General features: G+C 60.3%; 1 protein-coding gene across 3 annotated transcripts in view; it reads left to right on the forward strand.

Moving 5' to 3' along the window:
• Positions 1-2,298: 2,298 nt before the first annotated feature.
• Positions 2,299-12,166, forward strand: part of CLUH (clustered mitochondria homolog) — a 30,442-nt gene continuing 20,574 nt past the window's right edge. The window contains exons 1-2 of one of the 3 annotated variants that reach the window (XM_065646950.1): positions 2,299-2,476; positions 11,727-11,923. In XM_065646950.1, the coding sequence (XP_065503022.1) occupies positions 2,359-2,476; positions 11,727-11,923 (315 nt within the window). In that variant the 5' untranslated portion in view covers positions 2,299-2,358. Of the gene's footprint in view, positions 2,477-8,044; positions 9,410-11,726; positions 11,924-12,166 lie in introns of those variants that run through there. The other 2 variants (XM_065646948.1, XM_065646949.1) reach the window with 2 other exon arrangements.

The following is a 12,166-nucleotide window of genomic DNA, read 5'->3' on the forward strand; positions in this document are numbered from 1 at the left end:
GCCTGTGTGACACGGATCTGTAGGTGCGTTTGGACTCGTGGGAGCCCAGGGGGTGCCCAGCGTCACCCTGCGCCGTGTACCCGACACACACAGAGCGCGGAGAGTCACCGCAGACACCAACGTGCTTTGTACGGAACAAGCAATGTTTAGTGTTGACTCGTAAAGCTTAATGATTAGACTGGAAATGGATGCATAGCAATAAGCTCGGTTGTTAAACGATGTCTTATGTCTATACAGCACAACGTGCTGAGAGCTCTGTGCACAGACTAACAGCCGGGCACCTCTCCTCCGCACCCCCTTCCCTCTGCAGCTCTGCAGCGGCTCATGGACTTGATGAGTTTGGTTTGTTAATTTCTTTTTTCCTTATTATTTTGCCTAATGCTCTCTGAGAAAGCTGTGTGTCAAATTGCACAACCTCGCAGCAGGTGTGGGGCGAGTGGCAGATGAGGGGGAGATGCTCCTGCTCCACTCACTGTGGCTGTGCCGGTGCTGGAACAGGAGACAGAGCCCATCCTGACGACTTGGTGCACGCTCCCCTGGACTTATTTTAACCCTGGGCAGACCATTGGGAAGTTCTCCCTCTTGACCCTGTTAATTAAAAAGCCATATTTTCTGAATGTGTTTGCTGGGGCTAATCCAGGCGCTCCTGGCTGCATCCTTCCCATCCCACTGTGGGGCCGCTGCGGGGCGGGGGCAGCACGGCCCCTCAGACCCTGGGGAGGCTGTGGGACCGTCCCGCTGCCGCAGGCGCCGGCAGAGCCTGTCCCCAGCGCGGCCACGTCCGGCTGCCTCGGGGAAGCTGTGCCGGAGGCAGAGCCCAAGCATCGTGTGAACCGCCTCGCTGCGAGCGGAGCTCGTGCTGTCGGCAGGAACAGGGTCGCAGAGCTGCCGGTGTGAGAGGGGCACGCAGCACAACCCCCGCGGCAGCTGGACCTCCACGGGGTGCGGCGATGCCTCCTGCCTCTTTCCAAGAGACTTCATTGATCTTGTAGCTTCCAGAAAAGATCCCCTTTCCTGTCATTGCAATTATAGCAGGAATGAGATTGCTCAAACCTTTGTATTTCTGAAAAAACAAACCCTTTCTCCCCCTGGGACGTGGGTGAGGTGCTGAGCCTCAGCACGCCGGCCCTGCGGGCACGGGCACCATCCGTATTTGCTCGGGTGCTTCAAGGGCAGGTGGAAGGTCACTGTCACCCTAGTCCTTGCCAAGGCTGTAACAGGCCTCCTGAGGCGGGGACGTCCCCTCTGCCCGGCCAGAGCTGTGCTCGGGGCCCCAGAGGAGGCTCTGGCCGAGGGGACGGGAGGGAAGGACCCCAGGTACAGTCTCTCCGTTCCCAGAGCAGCTGCGGTTTAGTCGGAGCAAAAATACTCTCCTTGGCTGAGTTTGCGAAGCTCAGCTGAGAATAAAAGCCTGTGCCTCGTGCCGGGGAGAGCCATTGCGGTGGGACAGATGCCAAAGGTTTGATAGCGCTCTGCTTTATCTGAATGTTCATTTTACTACATGACACCATTATTCAGCAGGATGATGTTGACTTTGCTTTTTAACCAAGTGCTTTTCAAAATGTGTTAATACGCAGAGACTAGAGTATGGAGCTGTACTTTAGGAGTCGTTGTAATATGCCTTTTTCTTAATAAAGACATTGAAATCTGCAGAGGGTTGTCCTGTCCTGACCTGCCCCTGGACCTCCAGCTCCCAGCCATGACCCGTTCCAACCCAAACCATGTGCGCTCCGCCCTGTGAGCTGCTGGAGCGCACAGTGCCCGGCGGGGCCCCGCCGTGCCCCTGTCCCTGAGCGGGGGGCGCTGCCGCGTCCCCGCCCGGCAGGCCGGGCAGCCCGCACGCCTGTGCCGGGCCCGCGCCGCCTGCGCCGGCAGCCCCGCCGGCCGCCGGGCCCCGCTCAGGGAAGGCGGCCGGTTCCCGAGGCCTCTGTCCGCGTTCACCGTTCCGCGCTGGCCCGGAGCAGCTCAGGCCCCGCGCCGAGCCCTCCCCGCCGGGCCGTCCCGGTTCCCCAGGCGGGCGCTGCCACCCCCCGGTGCGGCCCTCCCTGCCGGCGACCTTGCGGCCTCCGGGAAGGTCGCCCGCAGCCGGTAACCTTCACTGGATCCTGCGGGGCCTCCCCAGGCCGTGCCCGCGCCTGGCGCCCAGCCCGTGGCCCGGCCCCACGGCCCCGTCCGGCCGCCGCAGGGGCGGTTCGCGCGGGCCGGGCCGGCCGCGCGGCGCGGCCCCTTTAAGGCGTTGCCGGCGGGCGCGGAGGTTGGGCCCAGGCGGCGCGCCGTAGCGGCGCGGGGTCGCGGCACCACGTGGGGCCGAGCGGCGCTGTCCTTCGCGGCGGGCGGGCGCGGGGCTCGGCGCGGCCCATGGTCGGTAAAGCGGACGAGATGCCGCCGGCCGCCGTGCCGGCCGCTGCGCAAGGTGGCGAGCAGCAGGAGCCGGGCCCCCGCGGCAGGAGGCCGGCGGACACCCAGCAGCGCCCCGGTAAGGGGGCGGCCGGGGCCTGCGGCGGGAGCGCGGGGCGGGCCCGGTGGTGCCTGGCGGGGCCGGGGTGCCCGCCCCGGGGTGCCTGCCCCGGCGGTGCAGGCTCGCTGCCCCCTTCCCGGCGCCGCGGCGCCCGGGGCCCGCCGGAGAGGTGGCGGGGGAGCGGGGCCGCGGGGCCGCGGCGGGGACCCGGGGCGGCGCTGTCAGTTTCGGCTGCCGGTCCCGGCAGGGACAGCCCGGCGGAGCGGCCCGGGCTCGGCCCGCCTGTCCCGCCGCGGGGTCGGGCTCCCGGGTCCCCTCGGCCCAGGGGTGCCCGTTTCTTGTGGGAAGCGGTGCCGCCCGCTCCGCGGCTCGGGGAGGCTCCGCGCAGCCGGCGGCGGCGCTGGCTGCCGGGCTGGAGGCCGCGGCGCTGGCAGCGGGGCCGCGACGCGCGGTTCCCGCTGCTCGGCCCGGTCCCCGCGAGGCCGAGCCCGGGGCCGGGGCCCTGGGGAGCGGCCTTGCCGTGCGGCGCTCCCGGGCAGGCCCGTCCCGGCGGAGCGGGAGCCCCGGCCCCGGTGAAGGTCACCTTCACGGGCCGCACCACCGCGCGGCCGCGGGGGGGGAGCGGCCGCTCCGGGGCCCCGCGCTCTGCCCGGGCCCCGCAGGCGGCGGAGCGGCGGGTGGGGCGGGGAGCGGCGGGGCCGGGCCCGCCCGTGCCGGGCCGCGAGGAGCCCGCTGCCGTTGCCGGTCGAGCTGCGGCGGCCGCTCCTGGAACGGGAACGGTCCCCGGCCACGAGGGTCCGGGCGGGGGCGGGGGGGGAGCTGGCGCTGCCCGTGTTGCCGGTGTCGCGATAGGTGGGAGAGGGCTGGGCTGTCCTGGGGGTTCGGGATTCGAGAGCCATTGTCACGATGGGAAATACTCCAAAGTGAGACCCTGGCTTTTCTTGGGAAGGGCTGGTGGCTTATGTGAGATCTTCACTGAAAACTACGTGTTTTAACTAGTTATTTGCCGGCTGCTCAAGCTTTAAACCAGAGCCTGGGTGGCTCAGGCCAGGGACGCGGTGCAGCCCCGTGTCCTGACCATCCCCAGCACCTGCTCCAGGGCTCTGGGCACAGACCCTGCGGGGCTGCCTCTGCTCTGGGTGCTGCTGAGCATCTGATCGTCAAGACGTTACAGTCCTGAGCACTGGTCTCAGCTTTAGCCTTTTTCTCTGATCTTTAACACATGAGAAGAAAGGGCAGGAGCAGCCTGGTTTGTGGCTGGCCTTCGTCCTGAGGCACTCGTATCTGCTGAGCGAGCGACCCGCCGCTTCCTCCCTCCCCTGGTTTTGTGGCGGTTAGGTGAATTTTTGAAGTTTGTCACCTAAAGCAAAGTTCATCAGTGTTTGGTTTGGAGCAGGCTGGATGCAGGCCAGGAGTGGGGAGCGCGGTGCCGAAGGCCTCTCCCTCCCTCCCGCACACCGGATTTTGGAGCAGGCGTCACGCCGGCAGTGCCAGCAACTGGGTTAAAAAGTTACCCCACGTAATCCCTGCCTCTCAGGGCGAAGGCTGATTGCTGAGGGAGGCAGGGAGGTGGAAAAATCCTCCCTGGGTTTCAGTGCTGCACAATGGCTCAGGTGGCTCCTGGGGCCGGGGAGGAGGGGGAGGAAGGCTCCTGTCCTGCCCGCAGCCTGGGGCTGAGGCAGTTCCCTCCCGCATGGCTCCGCTGCTGCAGGGAGTCGGGGCAGCCTGTCCGCGCTGGCAGCATTGCAGCTCTGGTTCTCAGGCCTGTTTCTGCCAGGGAGGATTTGCCGCTGCTGCGTGTACCCGCCGCTGTCTGTGGAGCACCGCGCTCTGTCCGAGGGAGACGGTCGGTACCGCTGGGCAGGCTGTGAACCCCGCTCTGTCCGAGGGAGACGGTCGGTACCGCCGGGCAGGCTGTGAACCCCGCTCTGTCCGAGGGAGACGGTCGGTACCGCCGGGCAGGCTGAGTGGGTGTCTGGCTGAGGAACGCACCGCTCTGCTGTGCCGGGCATCAGGACAGTTACGGGTTAAGTTACCTTTCTTGTTAGCTAGCACAAGATGAAGACACAGCTGTTGCATGCAGCATTTCTTGGATTATTTTTGGTCCTACAGTTGCCACTCTCTTCCAACAAGTTTGTCTCAGGTGCAAGTTTAGCGGTGCTTCTAGCTACCATAAAATGCTTTGCAACCTTGACTTGCCCAAAGATTTGCTTTTTCTAACTAGATCTCTCCACCTCTGTTCTTCCCGGCCACCCATATCTTCAGCCATGTCTTCTGTTAAAAAAGCGGAGAATGCAGGTGTTAGTGGAAAACTGCTGCGGAGGCAAGTGTAGCTGTGTGTTAGTAACAAGGTCAGAAGACTGATTGTTAATCTTGGGATCTGCTGTCGCTGTCTGTCGCACGACCTTGGAGGTTCGCTGGTGTTTTGGAAAGGGCTGAATTGCTGGCAGTCGGGGTTTTTTAATATGGAGTTGTAACAGGCTTCAGGGGGGAGAATCAGAAGAATATTGTGCAAGAGAAATCTGATCACTGCTCCAAGGTGAAGAAGAGGAAAGGAGTGTGATAACACAGCATCTGTGCGCAGGATGGAAGCTGGGAGGCTGAGGGGATCGTATCTGGAGTGGTTCTGCCGGTGGGATAACAGAGCTGAGCTCCTGCTGGCAGCTCGCTGCTCTGCCGGCAGGGCCTTGCTCATGGGTTTTCGAGCTGAAAAGCAAAAGTAAGTAGGTCAGGAACATGCACCTGGATAAATCCACCTGCAGAACTGCCTCATGCACAGTAAAAAGTGTGTTGTGCTGCAGAGTCCTGTGTTTGCCTTCGTTGTCTGTAAAGGACTAAACTTGGCAGCACACCCCATGCCAGCGCACCTTTCCAGCGCTCGCTTTGCTTTCTTGCATCGTGCTCTGTGGGTTGTAGTAGAAAGTTGTTATTTCTAGAAGGTTTACAAGTCTGAAGTCCACGCATTTTTTTATTTGCATTTGAGAAGTAAAACCAGTCCACGGGGCAGAGCTTGGACAGAGTGCGAAAGATGAAAGCCAAAGCATGGCTGCTCCAGTGGTGCCGGTGGCTGTCACTCTTTGGAAGCAGGTCAGTTTTTCACCAGCAGTAACGAGGCTGTCTAAGGGTTAGTGTTTGACTCTCGCCTCCCGCGAGTGCGTGGTTGATGTAGAGGGGCTCGCACGTACGTGTTTGACAGCTGAGCTTTGTTGCGTTCTGCCTCTCTAGCATGATGAATCTGGGACGGGTGGTTATCTGGCATTTTCTTGACAATTCGGCGTAGAGGCACTTAACACGGGTGACAGACCTTCCCTCTTCAGGTGGAAAAGTAGATCTACACTTGCGGAAGCAAGCTCTGTTCTCAAGCTGAAGAAATACCTGCTGCGGTGCTCACCAGCTGCTTGACTGGTCCCGAGGAAAGAATCCCGTGAAGCAGGCCACTGAAGTGCGGTTCCTGACAGCCAAGTGACATTAGATTAACAGCATGGTTTTTTTTAAACAGCGTCTCCTTAGTTTGCCATTCTCTTTAAAGAGAAAAGCTCTACTGCAACCTGTTGGTGAAGCTGCAGACTCAGTGTTTAATGTAGTTACTGTCCAACAACAGAAAACTGCAGGATGGTGACTGTTGCCCAGAGAGCCTCATGTTGTGCTGGTCCTGCTGCACGGAGTCTAACGGGAGAGTTCACTGACTTGGGCTCTCGCTGCCTCGGTAGCTTTCTGAAACTAAGGTATGTGCCAGAGTAAAATACATGGATTTGGAGAATTATTGACTGATTCTCGATATCTGTCTGAAATGTGATTCCTTCATCCAGTGCTCTTCTCTTGGAATTTGAGGAACATGCTCTTCCTAACGTAGTTGATGTTTTCGTTGGTGCTGCTCTTTGCCCTTGCCTTAGCTCCTAGTCTTTGCTCCCGATCTCTGCGGTGTTTGAATTGCATGTTGCAGCAGGATCATCCAGCCAGCTAGTTTTGGGACTAAGTTTCCAAAGTTTTGGCCAGATAGAAAGTTTACAAATAGGTTTACATGTAGTTCCGAGGTGCAGAGAGCACAGTGTGGGTAACCTGGGGTGCCGAATGCAAAGTACGAGGCATTTCCGTGGCCTGTCGGTGCCTGAGCCAGCAGCTGTGGGACTGTGAATGCCCTCGGGCATGGCTGCAATGCCCGTGTCCCAGTATCAATACAAATACAGAAAGCCACAAACTTCTCAGCAGGCTGGAATGTGGCTTGAGTTGTTTAGGTCTATCCAGCCAGAGTTTACTGTGGATGCACAAGAGCCAGGAGTGAATAATTTCCCCGCTTGCTGTCCGTGGATCGTTGGTGCCGCAGGGTTGATGTGGGCCCTTGTCGAGCGAGCGCACGCTGCAGCCGCCGCTCACCGCCAGTCAGCCCTGCTGTGGGGAGGCTGCTGAAACAAACACGGCGCTTGTACCTCTGCCCACAGATGGGTTATAACCAATTTGAGTTTAATGACGGCGGGAGAGCAGCTCTAACGTTTTGCCATGGGCCCTCATGAAAAGAAGTGCTTGTTGCAGCTGGAGCGCTGACAGTTTGGGGAAGCGGTGGTTTCCGAGGGGAGGCAGAGGGAGCAGGTCCCTGCTGTCCCCCGCCTCCCCGATGGGCTGTCCTGCAGAAACACTTCCCCTGGGGCCATCTCTGGAGCTCATGCCTATTCATTTTGTCCATTTATTTACATTCATTAAACTATTAGTTTTGTTTAATTAATTATTCAGCTAAAATGTAATTTGCATCAGCTATACTGACACCAGCCCTGTCCTTCCTGTGTGTGTGTGTGTTGGCCCTGAGCAAGTGATTGCGTGAGCTCCGTGCTCTGGGCTTTGTTCTAGCTTTGAGATTTTTGTGCTAGGGCTGTGGCACATGTTTGTATTCTGCTCGGTGTGGGGCTGGGCCCTTGCTGCACGTGAAGCTGTGCTGAGCACTCAGACTTGCTGGGGAGCCCGTGCCGAAACTCGGGCTGCCCTGGGTTGGGGGGTTGTCATGTTTCCTGATCAGACACAAAAGCTTTCCCAGATGGATCCAGGGCTGGTCGGGTCAGGCTGCAGCTCTCACACGTCACATGGTGAATTTGAAAGATCCAGCTCTTGTCGTGTGTCCCAGGGAACCAGTCAGTGCAGGACGCGTGTCGGTGTGGCCGGGAAGGCAAGGGGCAGGCGGCAGCAGCGCAGCCTCGCTGGGACACGTTGGACATGCTGCGGCCTCCGCAGGGCCCCTGGTGCTTGCAGTGACCTCCAGCTCCAAAATCCCAGCTTCAGGCTGAGATTTCTCAAATCTGCATGGCGAGAGGAGTGGTGTCAGGGGGCTGTGTGTGCGGTTTTGTGGTTCATGTTCGGTACGGCAGAGTGACAGGACAGAAGATTTGTCTGGGAACTACTCCCTGGTTCACTGCCGCGGTGTTTTGTGCTCGCCTGCTTGGTATGGATGGCTGTGCCCGAGCCCGGGTGTGCCATAGTAACTGCCCTCGCCTTGTAATTCAATGCATCTCCCTCGCGCGCAGGTTTGGCAGCGCCGAGCGCTCCAGCAGCCGTCCCAGGCTGCACCGCAGCAGCACTCGAGATCGGGCTATTTATAACCGCGATTGGGCCGGCATCCCTCTGCGAACGCGCCTGAAGAACCTGTTAGATACGCGTCTGCTGCTGTTCTGGCGCGGCGGGGAGAGGAGATCTTCAGCTGCCGGGAGCCGCTTTTGGGCTTGGCGATGTGATGGTGGCGTGAGCGTGGTGGTGGGGAGAGGGCGAGGGCGTGCGGTGGGTGAGGGTCACTGGGCAGCACTTTGGGAGAACTGCTGCGAGCCCAGCGTCCGATTCCAGCCAGCACGTGGGACGTGAGCTCCGAGTGCACAGGACAGCACTGAGTCAGCTGCCGGCCCTCTGCCCCCCACTGCCCTGGGGCTGAGTAGGAATTTTCTTTGGAGAAGGTGGCTGCCGGTGTGAGAAGGCGAGCAGGTCCCAGCTGGGGAGAGTGAGGCTGCTGTGTGGGAGTCTGCCTTGTGGGGCCTTCTGTATATGTGCGCAAACAAGAGATTTGCAAACAAAACTAACTTTTCTAACCCAGTGCTGTATGAGCCAGGCTGCCTGTGATCATGGGGAACGGCCTTTTTGCAAACTGCTGCAGACATGTCACCGATCTGATCTTCCAGACGCGCAGCTCTGACTCTCCCGATGAGAGGTCACCGCTCCTACCAAAGCCTCCCAGGAGCTGCACCGTGTGCCCAGAGGTGCCCGAAGCTGCCCAGCATGCCGGGCCATACCCAGACGTCGTCCCCAGCGAGGCGGTGGCTGGAAGCCTGCAGAAACGCTCGGAACGCATCCAGGACCTGTCTGAGGCCCCGGGCGGTGAGGGGCTGGTGACGGTGTGTGCACAGAGCTGTTTGCGGCCAGCAGAGGCATCCCGCGCGGCAGCCGTCCTTCCCACCGACCTTGGGGCCAGACCGACGGGGCTGCTCGATCATGCTCAGTCGCTTAGGGCTTGCCAGAGCTGCATGAAACTTGAGGACGGCGGCTCTGCCCACAGATCCTGCTGCCGGCAGGAGCACGAGGCGGCAGCTGACAGGGAGGATGTGGCCCCTGGAGCACATCCCACCGGCCAGGGCTGTGGCAAGGGACAAGCCGCTTTGTGTTTAGACGCAGTCTTAGCAAGTCCGAACAGCGGGCTGAAATGCAGGGGTGCTGCTCCCTCCCCGGGGAGCCCTGGGACCCCTTCCTCAGCTCTGCCAGCAAGCGCGGGGAAAACCCCGCTGGCCCAAAGGGCAGTTGTGCCACCATTCTCCCCCGGCGAGGTGTCACCTGTGGCTCGGGATGCAGGTTCTGGTTCTGTAGGGATGGGCCCTGCTGCCTGCCCTGGCGGTAGGTCCAGCCGTGATCCTGACTCTCAGGCACAGGCGCTGCTGTCAAAGCAGCAGAAGAAGAAGAGGAAGAAAAAGAAGCTCACACTTGCAGGTGCTCAGCGGCGCGGTGCTCTGTCATGCTTCATGTAGCCAAAACACTGCCCATAATGGGGTGGGTGGCCGCCTGTGCCCGTGGAATGGGGCAGGACAAGGGAGGGGGGAGGCAGGTGGCGTTTAACTTCATGGCAGAAGGAAAAGGAGGAATGTGGCAAGGGACCCATCTGTGCCTTGTCCGTGTTAGCAAAACAAACACACAGGGGTTTTGCTTCTTTTTTTTTTTTTTTTTTTTTTTACTGATAAAGCAAGTCCTTCTCTTGTGTGTGGCTGCAGACGTGGTCCTGGTACCGGCTGGGAGCGGGTGTGCGGGCCCGAGCTGCAGCAGCGCGGGCGGAAGCGAGGGCCAGCGAGGGGCTGGAGCAGCGTCTGCTCAGAGCCTTTGGCTCCCTCCAGCCATGTGTGGGTGGGAAGAGATGTCTGAGCTGCAGGGATGAGCAGCTTGGAAAAAATACAGGAGACAAAATCACATAGAGGTGACAATGTCCCTTTTGGGAGCATCTTGCCAACTGTTGCAGCACAAAAGTAGCTTCGGTGCCCACCTCGCTGCTGCCAATGAGTGGGTTGGTTGGAAGCGGCCTTGGGCAAGCCTTTGGCATGACTGCAGCTACTAGAGCCAGAGCCAGGCCTCTCATCTGGCTCACCCCTGGGTTCATCTGTCAAAGAAATGAGGAGCTTGTGTTAGGGACATCCGTGAAGTGACAGGGAACATGAGCTGCAGCTGTTGAATGCTGAAGGCAGCAGAGGCTGGTCGAGGTAGCTGCGTTACCTGCTGCCGTGTGGAACGAGTGTGCTTCCCTGTGCTTCTTGCTCTTTCGCCATGTCCTGGTTCAGCCTTGACAGTCATCTGGGAGGCGGTTTGCTGTTGGCAGCCTTAGTCTGGAGCAGGTGTACGACCCTCCGGGGACGCTTGAGCAGTTGGTTGCTGCAGCCGGTGTTGTGCTCCAGAGGTGTGCAAGGGGACAGAGCGTTTCCCTCCCTGTTTGTACCCATGGCCAAGGCTGGCTGACTTCTCTGGGCTGCTGGAGCTGTTGGGGCTGACAGGTAGGAACCAGCCGTGGTAGCTGTAGGTGTTCCAGCGCAGCGCCGGTCTGCGTCGCAGCAGTGATGGAGGTTGAGCTGCCACCTCCCCCGGCGTGCAGCTGGGGCTGGTGCCTTGGGGCTGGTGAGGAGGAGGAGGAGACCTGCCAGGTGCAGCTGGCGGGGGGCAGCAGCGCGGCAGCCTGGTGCTGGGCCCCGGCTCTGTGTGCCCCAGCCTGCTGTGTCTGCGCTCCCCGCGAGCGGGGCTACCACATGTGACTCTGGGGTCTGGTGCTGCGCTGGCCGGGCCAGCCGTGCTGCAAACAGACCCCGTGGGCATGGCACCCGCTCCCTTCAGCGCTCACCGCCGGGCCAGCGGCTCAGGGTGGTGCTGGAGTCACGGGGTCTTCTCCCTCTCCAAGCCTGATGTCAGCCGGTCTTTCCACAACTCCAGCTTACCCTCAGTCCTCTTCTAGCATGGTCCCCAGCCTGGTTTGATGGGGGCAGGCTGCTCTAGGAGACCTGCAGCTTCCTAGATCTTATCAGCGCTCTGACACTATCGGCCTTACTGGAAAAGAAAACAAACCATTGTGGGAGCGGTGAAGTAGGTGCAGAGAGCTCCCTGTCCCTGTGACGCATCTGTCTAAAAGAGCACTTTAAATGTCATCACCTTTTTCTTGAATAAAATTGCTCAGGCAAGGCCTCGCCCTGGCACGATGGGATCTCCGCGGAGTATTTTGGCAGTGGAGAGGGTGGCCAGATGCAGACAGGGCCGTGGGAGCTGTTTGTTGCCTGTGCAGTAACCTGGCAGCCACGTGATGCTCAGCTTGGCAGTGCCGCTGCGTCTCCTCCCTCCCAAGCGGCCCCGCACCAGGAGGGATGTTGGGAGCTGTGTAACGTGTTGGTGCAGAGGTTACAGCTGCCTCTGGGCCACAAAGCACCACACACCCATTCCTTTTAATTAAGAGGCTTCATAGACAAAGTTGGATGTGTTGTACACTGGCCTATCCTTCCTGCTTTCCTTCCCTCCCCTCTCCGCACAGTTTGTGGAAGACGCAAACCCCGCAGGCGAGCGAGAGCGTGTTAATCATGCTGCGATGTGAAGGGAGGGAAGGGCCTGGCACACCTATGTCTAGTAAATACCAAGTGCAGAATAAAATGCTGGCTGCCTTTTAACCCCTGGTTCACCTGGGTTGGCCAGAGGATGCTGGTGTTGTCCAAACCGGCCTGTCCAGCCGCTCGGAGAGGCCCGTCCGTTTGCTGGCCCTTGTCTCAGTCCCTCTCCTCTCGCGCAGAGCACCCGGCTGGCGTGGCGCTGATGAACGGCAGCGGCCCGCACGACAGCCTCAAGGGTGAGAAGGAGCCCAGGCAGAACGGCCACGAGGAGCCTGAGCCAGGAGAAGATGGGAACGATCAGGAGGTCATTGTCATACAGGACACGGGATTTACCGTCAAGATCTGTGCTCCGGGGATAGAGCCCTTTTCCCTGCAGGTACCTCCTGTCACCGGCTGGGGGGACGGGGACGGCACTGGAGGGGATGGAAGCGTTTGAGCCAGGGCACACACAGCACTGTTCATTCAGCCAGGCAGGGAAGGGGATAAGGGGACAGGACTGTGCCCAGGGAGGCCCCTGTGAGCCTCCACGCTCTGGACAGCACCTCCAGGCTGCTCCCAGCTCCAGACGTGTCCATCCTGATGGGGTGAAGTGGGAAGGAGGCAGCAGAGCACGGCGGGT

Source organism: Caloenas nicobarica, chromosome 17 (genome assembly GCF_036013445.1).
Source record: "Caloenas nicobarica isolate bCalNic1 chromosome 17, bCalNic1.hap1, whole genome shotgun sequence".
In the NCBI taxonomy this organism is placed as follows: Eukaryota; Metazoa; Chordata; class Aves; order Columbiformes; family Columbidae; genus Caloenas; species Caloenas nicobarica.